Raw genomic sequence first — 17,086 nt, forward strand, 5'->3', positions numbered from 1 at the left:
TTTATATTATTCTGATATTTATTGGGTTTTTGTTTTATTCTTTACAGCCAAATGCTTTTGTCACAGACAATGTTCATCAGCCAATCACCTCAAGCCTAATCCAGTCAGCTCGAAGCCGATTGGCTGTTTGGGTTCACTCCCACCATCCAGCCCATTTCCTTTTGTGTATAACAACAATAACAGAAAGGAAGCACTTTACAGCACCCAGACACACGGTACATAACCACACATTAACCAGTCAACAACAGGAAAAAATAAACCGTCTTAACTCAATTTAAGACAGGAATCCGCAAAAGTTACGTTTTAAACCTGGAAGAATACCAGCGGAGTGAGACAATTTAACCTATTGTGAGTGCGGTTCTCAAAAATACAAAGAGGCAGTGCTTTGCAGGAATGATTGAAAAAAAATTACACTCAGTTTAAAAAAAAACAAGTTAATTTCTGCTGGAAACCAGTTGAATCATTCCATCCTGCAAGCAAATTCTCCAGATGTTAAGGCTGCCTGTCGTTAAAAAAGAAGAAGAAAGGAGACTTTTCTTTCTGTGAACATAAAGCAGGACAAACCTGAGCAGGTTCAGTCTTGGTGAAAACAAAATGTCCGCCTGAAAGTTTCCCTTCAGGGTGTCAGGATGTCATAGAACTCAACAAAGTCCTTCTGCATGAAATTCTGGCTCTGCATAAGGTCGTCTTCAGAGGGGAAATATTGCATGCTCTCCTCTTGGAGACGCAGACTGCTTTCATGCAGAAGCAAGCTGCCCTCGTGCATGCACAGAGGGTCCTCGTGCAGTACCACAAACGGTCCCGGAGGCGATGTTGAGCCGTATGGGTTGGGACTGTCCAAGAGGGCTCCTCTGGCATTCTCCAGGACGCCCAGGTATGAGTCCATGTCCGTCAGCTCCATGTCGCTGTCGGAGCTGCAGCCGCTATCGCTCCCCACTGAGTCACAGCGCATGTGCAGCATCTCGTACTTCTCATGCATCAAAAACTGGTTGGTGTTCTTGGGGGCCTGCATCCCCCTCACCCTCTTCCCCTTCACGTTGACGGGACGAAGGGACAGCGCCGGCTTCTGGTGGTGTCGGGGATGATGATGGTGGTGGTGATGTTGATGATGGTGATAGTGGTGGTGGTTGCGCCCTTTCGGCCACCCTCCTCTGCTCATCCTCCGCCCCTGCAGGCGCCCCCTGCAGCTCTTGGACCAGCCGTGCTTCTTGCGGCCGTCCCTCTGCAGAGCCTCGTTCCCGTCCTGCAGCAGCTTGGGGTGTTCGCAGATACTCCTGCACATCTTCTCTGAGAGCATTTCCTTGTTTCCTTTCCTTTCTTGATGTCGCCTCTCAGCTACACCTCCTTCACATCCTCCTCCTCACTCGGTTGCTCACTCAACAACAACAATGCGAGGATCGTTTCTCGATGTGTGGCTCAGATCACAAATGACCCTAGTCTACCTTTTGACTATTTTTTCACTTTTTTTCTTGACCTCTGGCTTCGGCTGGTGCATAGCCTCCTCTGCCTCCCCTTGCAGCAGCAGCTTGTCTGCTCGCTTGGCTCTCTGTAACGCCCTTCTCTGTCTCTCTAATGTCTCTTTTTTTCACCCCTTTCTGAAAGTGAAATCAGCTCCTTGCAGCTCTGATTAGTGAACTGAAGTGAGCGGGGTAATAGTTTTGAGAGTCGTCTCGCTGATTTTAAGGTGTTTTTTCTCTGAGTTAAGTCTGTAGCAACATCAAACTGAGCGCTTACCATCACTGACTGTGGAGCTGCCGTCTTCTCGGTGTTATTATAAGGAGCTGGAAGATTTCATTTGCGTAGAAGGAGGCGGGGGGAGATGTCATTTCACGCGTCTCCGTTTCCCATTTGAAACATTGTAATATGACATATGTTGTCGGTCATTTATTCTAAACCTCAATGTAAAGTACCTAAATACCGATATGAAGCTACTGTAGCTATGTTAAAAAGATGTGGTGTGACACACAGAAAGCATCCTCCCCGCCGAGTGATGGTTCAGTCCGCCTTAGTTTTGGCAGTTGAAATCTGATGCCCAGCTGCTGCTGTTCCTTCTCCCCCGCCCCCTCCCCATGGAAAGACAGTGGTCACGTACAGCTACAACAATCGGAGCGGACTGGAGTAGTCACCGTAGCAGTCTGACAGCCGTTATTTACGGCCTTGTACATGGACCATGCCCACAACAGTTCAGAGTATCACAGCATTACCGAAAGATCCGTCCGAGGACAGCAGTTTTCTATATAAACCACTGTAATTAATGGTAGCGAATAACTTTGTACGTATTCATTTGTGCTCTAAAATGGCTTCCTCGAAGAGAGCACACCAGTCTCACCACTTCGGTTCAAACCAGAGGTGTCAAACTTGGGGCCGACTGGGCCAACTGGGTTTCATTAATTCCCACAAATTTTCAATAAAGTTCATTTATTATTTAATTCTAGATCTAGGGTAGAACTTGTCTGTCCTTTCTTTTCCTGGGATCTGAAAATGATTGTGGAAAAACTGAGGAACAGGCTTGTTTTTCTTAACATGCTCCAAGGTACTCATTATCAGTCTTGTAAATGGGTAACTTATTCAAAATAATTAAGGATAATCTATGCAAGCTAGTTAGACAGCCTGGTTTAGATTGACAGCTTTGAAGAGGTTAAATAACAACTTTTAAGGTGGTCATATACTCCAAGTGTTGCTTTGCTCTGCACTTCTAAAGTAGATAAAGTTATGCCATAAACCCCTGCTTAACTTTAAAGGCTTTGACTAGATTAAAATAAAATGCACTGAGTAGGAGATGCTCTGTATCTCTTTGTACATGTGTATAGTTACAATGAAAAGGCATTCGTCTTCTTTTTCTTCAAATTCTGCACAGACTTTTACTTGCTTTTTTCGATCAACTCACCTTTTTAAAATATTTAGCGTCAACATGAGGTTGAGGTTGAAATCTGTTATTTTATTGTAATATGTCAACAACTACTGCAGGATAGGGTTGAAGAGACATTTTAAAACACTTTTTAAACACAGGATATACTGTTCGAACTGCAAGAACCTTGGTAATAATTTGATATCCAGCGCCATCATCTGGTCCAACATGTTCAAACACAAGCAAAAGTAACGGGTGCAAATACACGTGCAAACGGAGCGTACAACGTGTACTCCCTCTACCAGTGTGTTTCTAGTACAGCAGTTTAGGCCTTTATTTAAATTTAGTGAAATGTCTAGTAAGAATAAAAAATATACATATCCTTATCTGAAGTCTTGCTCAAAAACAAAACAAAACTTCAAAACTGTATGTTTTTTGTTTTTAAATTAGTTTTCCTGGTTATTGTTACTTTTGGTGTCTTTGAGTGTGTGTATGTCCTTCTTCTGTTAATTGTCTTAAACAGATCATGTAACAGTGTAATTGCTAGCACTGCTGAATGAACACTTGTGTATTGTATATATTCCACATCTTGGGAATATTTGTGCAAATAATTAATAACAGATTGTGTTAAAATGCTGTTCCGGAAATGATGGCCTGTCTTCCTAGAAAATGAAGAAGGTAAGCAAGGTAAAGATTACTGTCATTGTGAGCATGCCAACCTGTGAAAGGGCTGCTAAGTGACGTTTTAGATTTGTCATCTAATCAGAAGAAGAAAGGATGGATTTCATCTTTAGTGTTGACTGAAAAAAATAAGGAGCCCTTTAGAGTTGAATTCCTTTTTCATTCATTTTTTCACCACAGGCTCTCCAGTTCAAAATATGTGTATTTAATTCAATTTTAGTCAACAAATCAAACACAATGGAGGACCACATCAAGCCTGCAAATATGCTACAGCACAGTGACCCCTTGTGACCGTTAAATGGAGTGGCTTAAAACCAACTAAGGAAATTAGGCTTATCTTTAATGTAAGCTGTAGCTTTAATGTAACCCATCCAAGAAAATAAATGGAGATGTGTAGCAGAGAGTGTAGCAGACTTTTTTTTTTTAACAAGATTGTTTAACACACCCCAGAGCCGTAGAAACTACACAGGGATAAAGCTGCTGAGCCATACCATGAATACGTGGGGACGAGCTGTTTAAGCTAGCGGGTCGGTTTTGACCCGTGAATTAAATCAGCTATAAAATATACTAAAAACAATAAGTTATCATCCAATTTGTTTCTCATCTCTTGGTTACCTTGTTAGGCTTCCTTATCCATGAAAATGTTGGTTTTAATACTTTTGGCGTGGGCCTCTGGGTCTTTTTTTGTCACTATACCCCTCGATTTCAATTTTTAAAAATTGTAAAATTAACCTCAAGAGAATCATATTAATAAATAAAAGGTTTCTGTGTTACCTGAGTATTACTGAGGGGTATAGGACACATCTCTTAATAAATCTGTTTTATTGATTTTTTTCATTTTAAGATTAATAACTAAAATGACATCTATGGTGTTACGGGTCAATTCCGACCCATAGACATTTACATCAAGAAAAGACAAAAAAAAGTGTTTTTTTCAGCAGTAGACCTTTGATATAAACTGAAAAAAAGAAAAAGTCCACTCCTCCTTTGTTTTGGTTATAGCCGTGGGTAATTGTGGGCTTTTTATCACTTCCCAATGATACAGCTTCACCTCAGTTTCCTTTGTGAAGTTCTTGTCCGAGGTCATATCTGGTAAAAAATAAAATAAAATATCACAGCTGATATTGTGATCCTGCAGTCCAGTGGTCATATGGAGGACCACACATTTTCATTGTTTCTTCTCAGGGGTGCCACTCACAGCTTTGACTGTGAAAATCTGTACATTCCAGGCATAGTTGGTTTTTGCATCACAGGCTTCCCAGATTTTTCTGCCGTTTTTCCCTTGCTTACTGGGTATATATTGCCGGTAGGGGCATTTTCCTCAAAAAGTGGACAAGACGTTCATCCACTGTCACCTCTGGCCCTGGGATGAACATCAGTGGAAGAAGCTGCACCCATCTCTCCCAGACATCCCTGATGGGAGCAAGCTTGTCAGACCTCGGTCTGGTCTCTCTGTTGTCAAATCTGAGGACTCTTGAATCAAAATGATATCAAATGTGTGAAGTGACATCGTTGCCCAGAAAATGTTTCTGCCTGTCGATGCATCCCATAGACGATCAGTGGCCTCATTGCAGCATCTGTACACTCCAGCAAGAACAATGAAAGCATCCAGGTATTCCTCATCATGTCGCCATGGACTTTTTTTTCCTTCAAGGTTTATCATAGTAATGATGATTCTTTCTAGTGACAATGGCATAAATATCTCAAAACATCTCTTGATGTCACTGACTTTGGTCAGAGCAAACCTTGTGATTCCAGGGGTCATTTTGATGACATTTGCAGCAGCTGCCCTGCCATGTACATCATGAGGTACTGAGCTCCAAAAGATCTTACCATTTTTGGACTTGAATCTTTCAGCAGGAGTAGCTTCAGCACCAGCGACCTCCACCTCTGATCAGATGTGTCTGTGTCTTCTGGATGATAGTCCACATTGTCTTCCTCCTTAGAAACCTGCCCATCTGAATCGCTATGCTGCTCTGTGTCCTCTCCTTCATTTTCACCAAAAATATGATCCTGAACTTAGCTCACTGTGAATCTTCTTCTCATTTTTTGTATGCTGCAAATTGTAAATGTGCACTCTGGAAGTCAAATGGCCACTCAAATAGTGAATTCACCTCACATGCCCGTGTTTATTTTGTTCTGTTTTTGTGCAGGTATAATGCAAAAAACATGCAAAATAAGAATCCCCTAAAGCTCATATGATTAGGAGAGGCGATTGCTGTAAGTGTTTTAGCTGACAGTGCACTTATGATTTCAGTTTTGGCTTTAATTATTGCTTTATACTCATAATATTATACCTGGGTCGAAGCCGACCCTAACAACACAAAGGTCATAATTTCAACTAGGGCATTTTATAATTTTGTGAAAATATTTTTTTTTGGTTTTATTTTGTAGAAATAGAAGTTCCTGACAAAGTCAAAAAGCCTTGAAACAATAAACAAATGTATGTGATTTTTTTATGCATTTGAAATTTAAAATGGGTCGGTGCCGACCCTAACACAAGAGGAGGGTTAAGCTAGGTTAGGTTAGAGTGACTAGAATGGACAGGATTAGAAATGAGTACCACAGAGGGACAGCTCAGGTTGAGCAGTTTGGAGATAAAGTTAGAGAGACGAGGCTGAGATTATGTGCAGAGGAGGGATAGTGAATATACTGGACAAAGGATGTTGAAGATGGAGCTGCAGGCATGTGGAAAACAGAAAGACTACAGAGGAGATTCATGTGAAGGAGCCCATGCCGACGGCTGGTGTGGCAGAGGAGGGTGATGGGGATAGGGTGTGTCAAATAATTCGCTGTGGGGAAACCTGAAGGGAGCAGCTGAAACACGAATCGGGGTGATCAGTTCACCAAACAAGGCGTGGCTATAGTAATGACACATGCTCATCTCCATATTTTAATATAACATCATTTATTTATTTATTTTCAAGAATCAAGAAAAGAAAAAAACAAACTTTTTTTTTAAAGGTGACTGTAACTAAACAACTTTTAAATAAAGTTTTTTTTTTGTCAGCCAGTCACCTGCTTCGTTCAGCATCATAACAAACATGGCGGCAGGAGGCGGCTGACTGAAAAGGAACGCTATGCATCTTTAGCAACCGTTTTCCTCAGTAATAGATAATCTGCTCTCGTTGATCACAGCATGGAGCCTGTCCCGTTTACGGAGGAGGTTTCGGAGAGAAAAGTATCTGTTGTCGGCTCAGAGTTGGTGGAAAACTACACTGTAAGCTCCGCTCCGCTCTTTTTAGCTTAATACCAGTTAGCTTAGCTTGTAGCTCTCCCGGCTTCCAGGTCTATCGGAAAAACAGCGAGTAATATTTCTGAGTTCCCCAGACAGTGGGTGTGTTGTACTGGACTTAACATGGAGATGGATTCGGGCTTTATGTCTTTATTCTTCAGAGCATGGTAAAAGCAGCCGAAAGAGCAGCTCACAGGCTAACTGCTAACTGCTGCCTTAATTTTCACACACGGTTTCGGTTGGGTTACAGTGTTTCCTCTTGAATGTGTAAATCTGATAGTCTTTTACGGATTCAGTCATTTTCTGTTCCTTTCTTGTATGACAGTGTGCTGTGTGTTGTAACACTCTGTGCTATTTAATGTGGCTGATAACCCGATTTGCTCCTGTTGCCTCTTGTAAGTTAAATCCTTTCTCAAGACAGCAGGACAGAGAAAAAACATCAGATTTTGAATTGATTATTAATATAGGTCACTCAGCTTTAAAAACAAGTAATGTCACCACACGTTTTCATCTGAATGGAGCTTAATATGGGAGAGTGATTTGTTCACATAATATTTTTTTGCCATGTTTTTCTGAATTGAAGAGATGCTTTTAATCCACAAAGAGCCTGAATGCTTGAATTAAGTGTCAACTGTCCCCCTAGTTCAATACATTTTTATTTATTTTAGGTGTGATACATTTGACGATTTCTGGCATTTTTGTCTAGTGAGTCACCACATAGCCACCCTGACTGCATTTTAAATACAACAGCTGTACGTTGAAGTTCTTCCTTCAGGAAACATTTGGGTTCATCTGATCCTGGAAACAAGCAAACACGTATAAGTGTGCTGTGAATTTTCTGTTATTTGGTAAAATGTTTTAACGATTTCATGAATTTAAACCCACTTAAAATGTAATTGGTCAAGAATATTTTATTATAGTCTTGGTGATTTTCCTTTGGCAGAAATTCCAAACCTCTTTGGTGGAGATTAAAAATTTTTATATGCAGGAATCCTCTGCTGGGTCACAGATTTTAATATATGCTTCTCTGATGTTTCAGGTCTACATCATTGATGTGACGGATGGACAGCACAGGTGGACTGTGAAGCACCGCTATAGTGATTTCTACGACCTCCATGAGAAGGTAATAAAGTGGGCCAGTGAGCAGCCTTATGCCACCATCAACAGTTCAGTTTTTTAGTCTGAATTCTCTAGTAAACTACAGTCACAGGGCTAACACAGAGAGATGGACACATTCACACTTATGAGCAATTTAGAATCACCAGTTAACCTAACCCCTGATGGTGGATTAGATTCCAGGCTCTTCTTGCTGTGAGACAACAATGCTAACTACCTTTAGCACTTGTTGTAGTTTTTTTCTCTCCTTTTAATAGGACAATTTACTGTCTATAAATTGTGTTCATAAAAATATCTCTAACAATTTCCTCAAATTTTTTTATGCCAATTTCTCTCTTGTTTGAATGGCATTCTGATAAGTCTTATCAAATTACAATGATATAAAATGGAGAATAGCTACAACTTTTTATGCTCTCTGCACCTAGGAAACATTTGTTTCTTGGCTGCAGGATTGTTTTATTATGAAAATCAAACCTGGTTTTACTCCTGATGTTTGTTTCCGCTTAAGCTTACGGCAGAGAAAAAGGTTGATAGACGACTGCTTCCTCCTAAGAAGATCTTGGGAAAGAACTCAAAGAGTCTGGTGGAGCGGCGGCAGAAGGAGCTGGAGCTCTACCTGCAGACTCTTCTCCAGCAGTTTCCTCAAGTCACGCCCACACCGCTCACCAACTTCCTACATTTTCATCTCTATGTGAGTACAACAACCTATAAACAAGTGTGCAGTTCATGATTTAGAATAACCTCAGTTTGGAGTGGAGGTCTGTTAGGTCTTCACTACAGCAAAGAAAACGAGGTCAGAGAGTCATGCTGGTTGATAAGATCTAGATGTTCCCATTCATTTTAAATCTGTTAGACACTTTTGAGATAAAGACTTTGTGCAGACTAGTCAGGTTCTTCAGACAAAACCAGTCAAACACTTTTTTTCTTCCTATTTCAACATACGACTTCGTGTTGAAACAAAACGTTAACTGTTGACACAGCAAGACTGAACTATTGAACTATTTAGTTTTGTCCTGCTGTCTTGATTAATTGACCTTATTTTGTGTTAAATGTTTTCCACTTAAGTTTTCCAGCTTAGAGTTTTTTTCTTAAACAGAGAATCTACAAGCAGTAGCAGTAATATCTCATTTTTATTTTTAACCATAACATATTTACATCAGTTCATCTCTCAAATATGCTCCTGATTTTGAGAATTTCAAATTTATAGAGCCAAAGAATTACAGTATAATACCACAGTAAAACAGTTTTTTATCTCTCTTGAATGTAAAAGCATTCCCTTCGAACAATCAGCACAATTACAGCTATCGGTACGTATAAGCTTCAGTATAACATTATAGAAACAGGTTTCAAAACACTATCCTGAAGTGACATAAGCCCAAACACATGGCACCCACTCCTGAGAAAAAGTCTCTTCATTTAAGATTAACGTCAAAGCAGTTCATCACAGTAAACACAAGACACCATCCATCAGTTATAGGCCTGATTAAACAATCTACAACATCGTATTTAAAAAAGACTCATAATAACAGTATGTGAGGATGTAAATCATGTATAAAATATATATAAAGTTTAAAACATTATTAACAATTTAACCTCAATCGCAATAAATTACAGACAATGTTTCAAATAAAAAATACTGAGCCCTTTTGATGAACTTGAACTGAGTGTATTTTATTGGACTCTCCTAAATAATACAAAGAAATTATTTAGTAGCTTTTATGAAGGAAAGTCATGGTGAAGTGGACTATTCTTCCATTTAAGGGCTGCAAAACGTGCTGATAAAGTCTAAAAAATACATCATGTTTGTACGTGTCACAGTGTTTTGCACAATGAATGCTGTGTTTGTAAGAATTGATCACGTCATGAGTTTGGCTGCAACTTTCATCCCGAGCTCTGAGTCACTGTCAGTTTTACAGCCTTCTTACGGATGAAGACATTACCCTCGGTAATGTTCTAATCCCACAGCGTCATCCCAGCAAACAATACTGAATAACCATCTTTAACTGGTCTTTTCTCAACGTCTAGGCTTGGTTGAAAACTAATCCCAAAGTTCATTGTCACCTTGTTAGATTTGATAGCTAGCCTGTTTTATATTAGCCTTATACAGAGTTCACCAAAACAAAGCCCTTAATTTAGCCAAGAGTGAAAACATCTAAAAAAAAACTGATCATGGATTTCTCACTCTGTGGCTCATTTCTCATCATACTGAGCTGACTGATTATACAGGTTAACATCAGGAGGCAGAGAGCTGATGGTTTTGTTAGGTTTGTCACAGTTTCACACGAGTTCATCATGCAACAAATTTAGATGTAGATAAAATCTCAATGCTACACGAATGGCCCAGTTGCCCATTGAAAGAAACCACTGGGGTCTCTGTAAGTGAGCTGGGCTGAACAGTTGATAAAACTGAATCCATGTATCAAGAATAACTATTATATTCTGTTTCTTTGTATTATATAATTTCTGTGACTTAATTTTCTTTGATAGATCAGTCTTGTATAACACACACAGTGGTTTGAGGCTTTGTGATGACAGAGACAGTGATCACATTATGGCGATAATGGATTAACAAAAAGAGGCCACTGTTTGAGAAGCCTGCACGGCAAAGCACACACAGGAAAACCTCTCATGTGACTTGAAGTGAACAGCATGTGACTGTAGCGGATAACTTTGTTTGGAATGATAGTGGGAATCTGTATCTTCTGTTTAATGTTCGGTTACATCAAAGTGTAATGTGTTTGAAAGGAAGACAGCTGACAGATCCAGGTGTCTGCAGGCAAACTTTTTTAAAACATGGTTGCAGGTTGATTTGTGTTAATGTTATTTGAAGTTTTTAAAAAAACTTTTGTGAAAGCATCAGTAAAGAAATGATGATCAGCCATAGTGATGGGAATCATAAACCGGTTGCATTTGCATGGCTCCAAGCTTTTTTTGTTTATAGATCATTGCTGGTGTATCTTTCTGTCATTTTGCATTGTTTAACAGTGACGTAAAACTCATATCAGTGGAGTTTTTGCATACCTCAGTCACATGCAAGCGTTTCACTTTGTGTTCAGACTCAGAAACTTCAAAGACCTTTTTTTCCCCACATAGAAAATAGATCAGGAATCAATATAGAGTGTGACCTATGATCTGCATCTGTGTCAACATTAGTATCAAGTCAATTTACAGTAGAAGAAACAGAATTAAAGAAATATTAGTAAAATACAAGGATGGTAGGGGAGAAGTTACAATAAAGACGGACTTTTAAGAAACTGAAAAACGTTGAAAGGTGATTAAAAGTGATTCAGTAATTCAGAATCTAAATGTAATATAATAAAAAGCTTGAATGTAAAATGGGCGTAGAAATATTTTCTATTTGGTGTTACTCACAGATGACGTCTAACAGATGTTAGAGAACCTGAGGAGTAGCAGCTCTACTCTGAGCCCTTCCCAAATGACTGGACTCCTCACCCTATGCTAAAAAAGAGCCGAGCCACCCTTCGGAGAAAGCCTGTTTCCACCGCTTGTATCCGTAATCTCATTCTTTCCCCTTAAAAAGAGCTAACAATGAAAGTGTTAACAAAAAGATCGGGCCTAGATTAACAGATTTAAGGTATTTGTCAACAAAAATGCTCCATCTGGTGGCAGATGGTGGCTAACATTTACAGTGCAACAATTTACCAGCACTGTGCATCAGTGACAGTGTTAACAATTAGAATAAACAACTACTATGTCTGGTAACAGACTAATGAAAATAGCGACGATTATATAAAATCTTATCTCAGGTGTTTCTTATTGTGTCATCGTCCAAACACGACCTAATGTTGTTAATTCAGTTAATTTGTAGGTGATGGCTCCATGTTCAAGTAATGACAACTGTTAGTTATTTTAAAGTTAATATAATTTGTTTTGCTCTTCCAGGAAATCAATGGCATCACTGCAGCACTGGCAGAGGAGTTGTTCCATAAAGGTAGGATAGCAGACACAGTGGACCTGCTTTAGAGGTCTTGTTAACATCTGATTTGTAAATAACCGTTTGAAGCTTCCTGCAAAGAAAATAACAAGTGTGTAGACCAAGGGTGTCTTACATGTGACATGTTAGGGTCCAAATAGGCAGACAGTGTATTTGCAGTGTGTGAAAATTGTATTGACCTCATTCATAATTCTATTTTTTTTTATTGAAAATGTTTGAATCATAAATATTGACTCCTGTGTGAGGATGCCACTGCAGGATTCCACTCAGCATTTATCGAAAGTTAAAACGATTTCTAGATTTCAATACGTAGTAAAGAGTAAAGTACAACTGTGTGTAGCTCCATAATACTCTAAAATTGTAATATACATGTAATAACTGTATACTCAAGCAAAATAAGATAATATATAAGATTTTTTTCTAAATGTTTAAAAAGATGGTTCATGTTGTTTATTATACATTTAAGTAATTGTGGAGCTCTTTTTTGTTATTGTTTGTTTTAAAATGAAAAGAATGAAAAGATGAATTTGACACACCTGGTTTGTACAGTGAGCAGTGTCACACTGTCTGTCTGTAGGTGAGCAGCTGCTGCAGGCCGGCGAGGTGTTTTCTCTCCGTCCTCTGCAGCTCTTCTCCGTCTCACAGCAACTGCGGATGGCCAAACCAACCTGCTGCAATGGCGATGCCAAAACAGACCTGGGACACATCCTCGACTTCACCTGCAGGCTGCGATACCTCAAGGTTATACACCACTTATACACCAGAAATTCCTGTCATGTCGTTTCCCTCTGAGCATCAGAGGTGGTGAAGGCTCTCACTGGTTTTTGTCTTTGTTTCTCAGATTTCTGGTACCAGAGGTCCAGTAGGAACCAGTAATATTCAGGAGGCGAGTCTCCCCTTTGACCTGTCTGTTTTCAAATCCCTGCTGCAAATAGAGGTAACTGTCTCTCTGTCCATGAAATATGTTTTGTCTGTTTTTATGTACCGTATTTACCGCACTATAAGGCGCACGTAAAATCCTTAAATCTTCACAAAAATTGACAGTGCGCCTTATAATCTGGTACGCCTTATGTATGAATTTTGGTTTGTGCTTACTGACCTCGAACCGGTTTTATGTGGCACACTATGCTCAAAAATCTGTCAAAAAAAGATTTTTAGTGCCACTTTTTGGAGCATTACGGTTACCATTGCCAGGAGCCTCGCGGAGTAATACATACTGTGCTTCAACACAACATTACCGTGTTGTGTGTGTATAACGACTCCAAAATGGCACCCGCGAAGAGACACGCTTACGAAGCTGATTTTAAACTTCGAGCAATTAGTTATGCAGAAGAGAATGGAAATAGAGCAGCTGCCAGACAATTCGGCATTAATGAGTCCATGGTGCGCAAGTGGAGGAAGCAAAAAGATGACCTAAAACAAGTAAAGAAGACCAAAAGGAGTTTCCGAGGGAACAAGGCACGATGGCCGCAGTTAGAGGACAAAATTGAACAGTGGGTTATTGAACAGAGAACAGCAGGTAGAAGTGTCTCTACAGTCTCTATTCGACTCAAGGCAACAGCGGTAGCACGTGACATGCAGATCAACGACTTTCGAGGGGGACATTCTTGGTGCTTCCGTTTTATGAAAAGGCATAATCTCTCAATCCGCACAAGAACTACTGTCTCACAGCAACTGCCAAACGATTACAAAGAAAAGTTGGCCATTTTCCGCACGTACTGCCAGAATAAGATCACTGAAAAGAAGATCCGGCCAGAACACATCACTAACATGGACGAGGTCCCCCTCACCTTTGACATCCCCGTGAACCGTACTGTCGAGAAAACAGGGACCGGTACGGTATCTATACACACCACAGGGAACGAGAAGTCATCCTTCACTGTAGGTCTGGGCTGCCAAGCTAATGGCCAGAAACTACCACCCATGGTCATTTTCAAGAGGAAGACTTTGCCAAAAGAAAAGTTTCCGGCCGGCGTCATCGTCAAAGCTAACTCAGAGGGCTGGATGGACGAAGAGAAAATGAGCGAGTGGCTGAGGGAAGTTTATGTCAAGAGACCGGATGGCTTTTTCCACAAATCTCCGTCTCCGCCATTCACAGACACTGTAAGCAACAGATGAATAAAACTTGAATTTTATTCACTAAAATTGAAGCATACACTTCTTGGATAGACTCTATCTCACAACAAGCCATAGGGAATTTTGGGAATTTTGTTAAATTGATTCCAAAGGCACCAGCAGCAGAAACATTATTGTGAGGTCCAGTACGGGGACTCCAGTTAATGAAGACGAGGCTGGCAGAGCCTACGGCTGCCTATGAGTGGAGCTGATGCCTATAAATACCTGTTATTAGAGTCATTTGATGTCGAACTAAATTGTACTTTTTTACTTGGAAGATAAAAACTCATAAAAAGATAACAAACAAAATAATAACTTGTTTATTTGTTTCTTTGTGTCCACTGTGGAAAAAAAGCTCAGCTGTTGATCTGAATAATTTTATTTTAATCTGAATTTCACTTCAGAGTTCAAACAGAAAAAAGAATAGGAGATGCTGACGCAGTATCCCTTATCACTCTTTGAAGTTTATCCAAATGTAAATGATCAGTGGTAAGATAAGTCCTTCAGCTTTTAACAATGTTAAAAGCTGTGTCTGTCTTCAGATCACCGAGTGCAGCTCTCAGCAGATTCTTGGTTTGTCCTCTCTGAGGTCGAGCTTGGTGACGATGAGCATCCATCGCTCCACCGAATCTATGATGGTACATTTTAGATCAAATACAGTACATGAACAGTATTACTGTTGTGTGTTGCACTATACTGATACTGACGTGTTTCATTTATGTGACGCCTCAGTCTGTCCTCGTCCCAGAGGCGAGTGAGTTCTCGCAGTGGGAGCCTGAGGGGGTGGAGTCTGGGTGTCCGGTCACCGCTGTCATCCCCGTGTGGAGAAATCTCACCACGCTGGACATGAGTCACAACTGCATCAGTAGCATCGACAGCTCAGTGGTGAGACACACACCCGCCAAAACCTGCAACATCAGCAGCTTCACCCAGAGTTCAGTCAGTAATTATGTTTAAAAGCAGTTTTTGTTTGTTTTCCTCACAGTGAAATAATGGAAAAATACACCACATAACAGATAAAATGTTACATAATAACATTACCAGATGATACACATTGTAAGTTTTTGTCTGTTTAATTAAACAACATAATAATGTGAGATTTCTGCTGTAAGAAAAAATAGTTTTTTAAAAAACAAGCAGAAAATTTCCACCCAGATATCGTAACACACTGATGGACAAAACCTAACACCAAACTACATAATGATGATTTTTTTTTTCACAGCTCTCCTCTGTTATTTTCAGTCACAGAAACAAGCTGTTGCAGTTACAGCTCCTGAGAATCAGCCTATTCATTTACGTCCCCCGTAATGGACATGACGTATTAAATAGAGAACATCTTGACCTTTCCATTGATATCTGATGTGTTCGGGTGGCCTCTTTTAGCCCCAAAGAGACAGGAAATCACAAAAGGTTCAATGGGAAGATTGTATATTCCTCGGTTTTGCGTGTAAATTATTAAAGGGGACATATCATGCTTATTTCACCATCATATTTTTTCATTATTTAAAACAATCCTTGTTTATTTTGTAATGGGGAAGTTTTTCCCAGTTTTTTAATGCCGTTCCTTTCAAACCAACTTTCTGCTTATTAGCTGTCACTTGCAAACAGAAGGTTTAAGCAGCAGCTCTGTGATGCTTCTGTGCTCACAGCCAGAGCCCCGTATCCCCACACTGAGTTTATTTCTCTTGTAGAAACTGATGCCTAAGGTGGAGTTTCTGGATCTGAGCTACAACCAGCTGTCCTCAGTGGAAAACCTCCAGGTATGTGACAGAATGAAGAATGAGGACAGGTCATGCCTCATATGACCGTCTGCATAATTCTTGAAACATCCAAAAATATTTTTATAGTTGATAAAATGAACAACGTTGTTATTTTCAGGATGATTGGACAATTTCTATAGTCTTAAATGTCACTGCAGCAATGTAGTGGTGTTAAATGTGTGTTATTTTAAAAAAATGTGTAAACAAAAATGACCTCCTTGTGTTCACAGCACCTGTACAATCTGGTCCACGTGGATCTGTCCTATAACAACCTCCGGGTTCTGGAAGCAGCTCACACTCGTCTGGGGAACATCAAAACCTTGAACCTGGCTGGCAACCAGCTGGACCGACTGACCGGTCTCACCAAGCTCTATTCTCTGGTCAGCCTGGACTTAAGCCACAACCAACTGGCACAGGTAAGTACACCAAGGACACCCTGATGGCCATGTGGGAGAATACAAAAACATTTCTCTTTTCATGGTTTGTTGCAAGACGGCATATCTAACATTTCCTCCTCAGTTTTTTTTTTTTAACATTGCTGTGTAAAAATTGTATTAAAAAACTATAGAAAACAAAAAACATGTATATAAAAGATGTAAACGAGTATTGAAATGATTAAACCTGACATTTTATTCTACTTTACATAATATATAGGGCTTCTTCCTTCTCAGTTGGTATCCTTTTCTTGAAGAATTGCCTTAAGAAGTATAAACCTGCTGTACTTCCGAACAATAAGTCTGATCATAGCTTTAAAAAATAAATAAATAAAAAATCTTGATATTTACAAGAGTTCGTTAACACCTTGGTTTGTAAACGCCTCCAAAGATTTTATATGATTCCACTGTTTCACCCTTTTCTTAGCAACATTACTTATAAATTATAAAATACTATTTCATGCTTCAGTGTATAGAAATATTAATGGATAGATTTGCGGATAGATCATTTTACCAGAGCTGGATATGGGTTCAACTAAGAGGATTAAACGTTCTGGAACTAGATCCAGGAATTAATGTAACGTAGAAATAATAAAAACTGAAAGACGTCCTCTTAATATTAAAAAACCCCCAAAAACATCATAAACGAAGTTCTGTCTGGACCAAAGATTTTGATTCAGGTGGGGTGTGCAGCCTTGGCTGAGGTTTGCAGCATCATGTTTTCACCGTGTGTTTGTATTTTTCTAGTTGGAGGAAATCAGGAACATCGGCTCTCTGCCCTGTCTGGAGAAACTCAACCTGTCCAGTAACCCCATATGCATCATCCCAGACTACAGAACCAAAGTCCTGGCCCAGTTTGGGGATCGTGCAGCAGAGGTGTGCAACCAAAACCTACCACACAATATTATTCCTCCTATGCTATTACTGTTTCGGCAAACACAA

The 17,086-nt window shown here is 39.8% G+C and overlaps 2 protein-coding genes across 5 annotated transcripts in view; one reads left to right on the top strand and one right to left on the bottom strand.

Annotated features, from left to right (window-relative positions):
* On the bottom strand, positions 1–1,759 carry LOC113022144 (POU domain, class 4, transcription factor 2). Its single transcript, XM_026167235.1, has one exon. The coding sequence runs from the start codon at positions 1,295–1,297 to the stop codon at positions 617–619; it is 681 nt and encodes a 226-aa protein (XP_026023020.1). The 5' UTR covers positions 1,298–1,759; the 3' UTR covers positions 1–616.
* A 4,785-nt stretch (positions 1,760–6,544) lies between these two features.
* nisch (nischarin) overlaps positions 6,545–17,086 on the top strand; it is a 28,121-nt gene continuing 17,579 nt past the window's right edge. For all 4 annotated transcript variants that reach the window (XM_026167236.1, XM_026167237.1, XM_026167238.1 and 1 more), the window contains exons 1-11: positions 6,545–6,749; positions 7,804–7,887; positions 8,389–8,571; positions 11,784–11,832; positions 12,413–12,576; positions 12,677–12,772; positions 14,493–14,588; positions 14,683–14,835; positions 15,642–15,710; positions 15,941–16,126; positions 16,892–17,020. In XM_026167236.1, the coding sequence (XP_026023021.1) occupies positions 6,669–6,749; positions 7,804–7,887; positions 8,389–8,571; positions 11,784–11,832; positions 12,413–12,576; positions 12,677–12,772; positions 14,493–14,588; positions 14,683–14,835; positions 15,642–15,710; positions 15,941–16,126; positions 16,892–17,020 (1,290 nt within the window). In that variant the 5' untranslated portion in view covers positions 6,545–6,668. The remainder of the gene's footprint in view (positions 6,750–7,803; positions 7,888–8,388; positions 8,572–11,783; positions 11,833–12,412; positions 12,577–12,676; positions 12,773–14,492; positions 14,589–14,682; positions 14,836–15,641; positions 15,711–15,940; positions 16,127–16,891; positions 17,021–17,086) is intronic.

Source organism: Astatotilapia calliptera, chromosome 5 (assembly GCF_900246225.1).
Source record: "Astatotilapia calliptera chromosome 5, fAstCal1.2, whole genome shotgun sequence".
NCBI classification, from domain to species: domain Eukaryota; kingdom Metazoa; phylum Chordata; class Actinopteri; order Cichliformes; family Cichlidae; genus Astatotilapia; species Astatotilapia calliptera.

Coding starts and splice junctions, on each gene's coding strand:
- LOC113022144 (XM_026167235.1), bottom strand. CDS start 1,297: ATGCTCTCAGAGAAGATGTGCAGGAGTATCTGCGAACACCCCAAGCTG.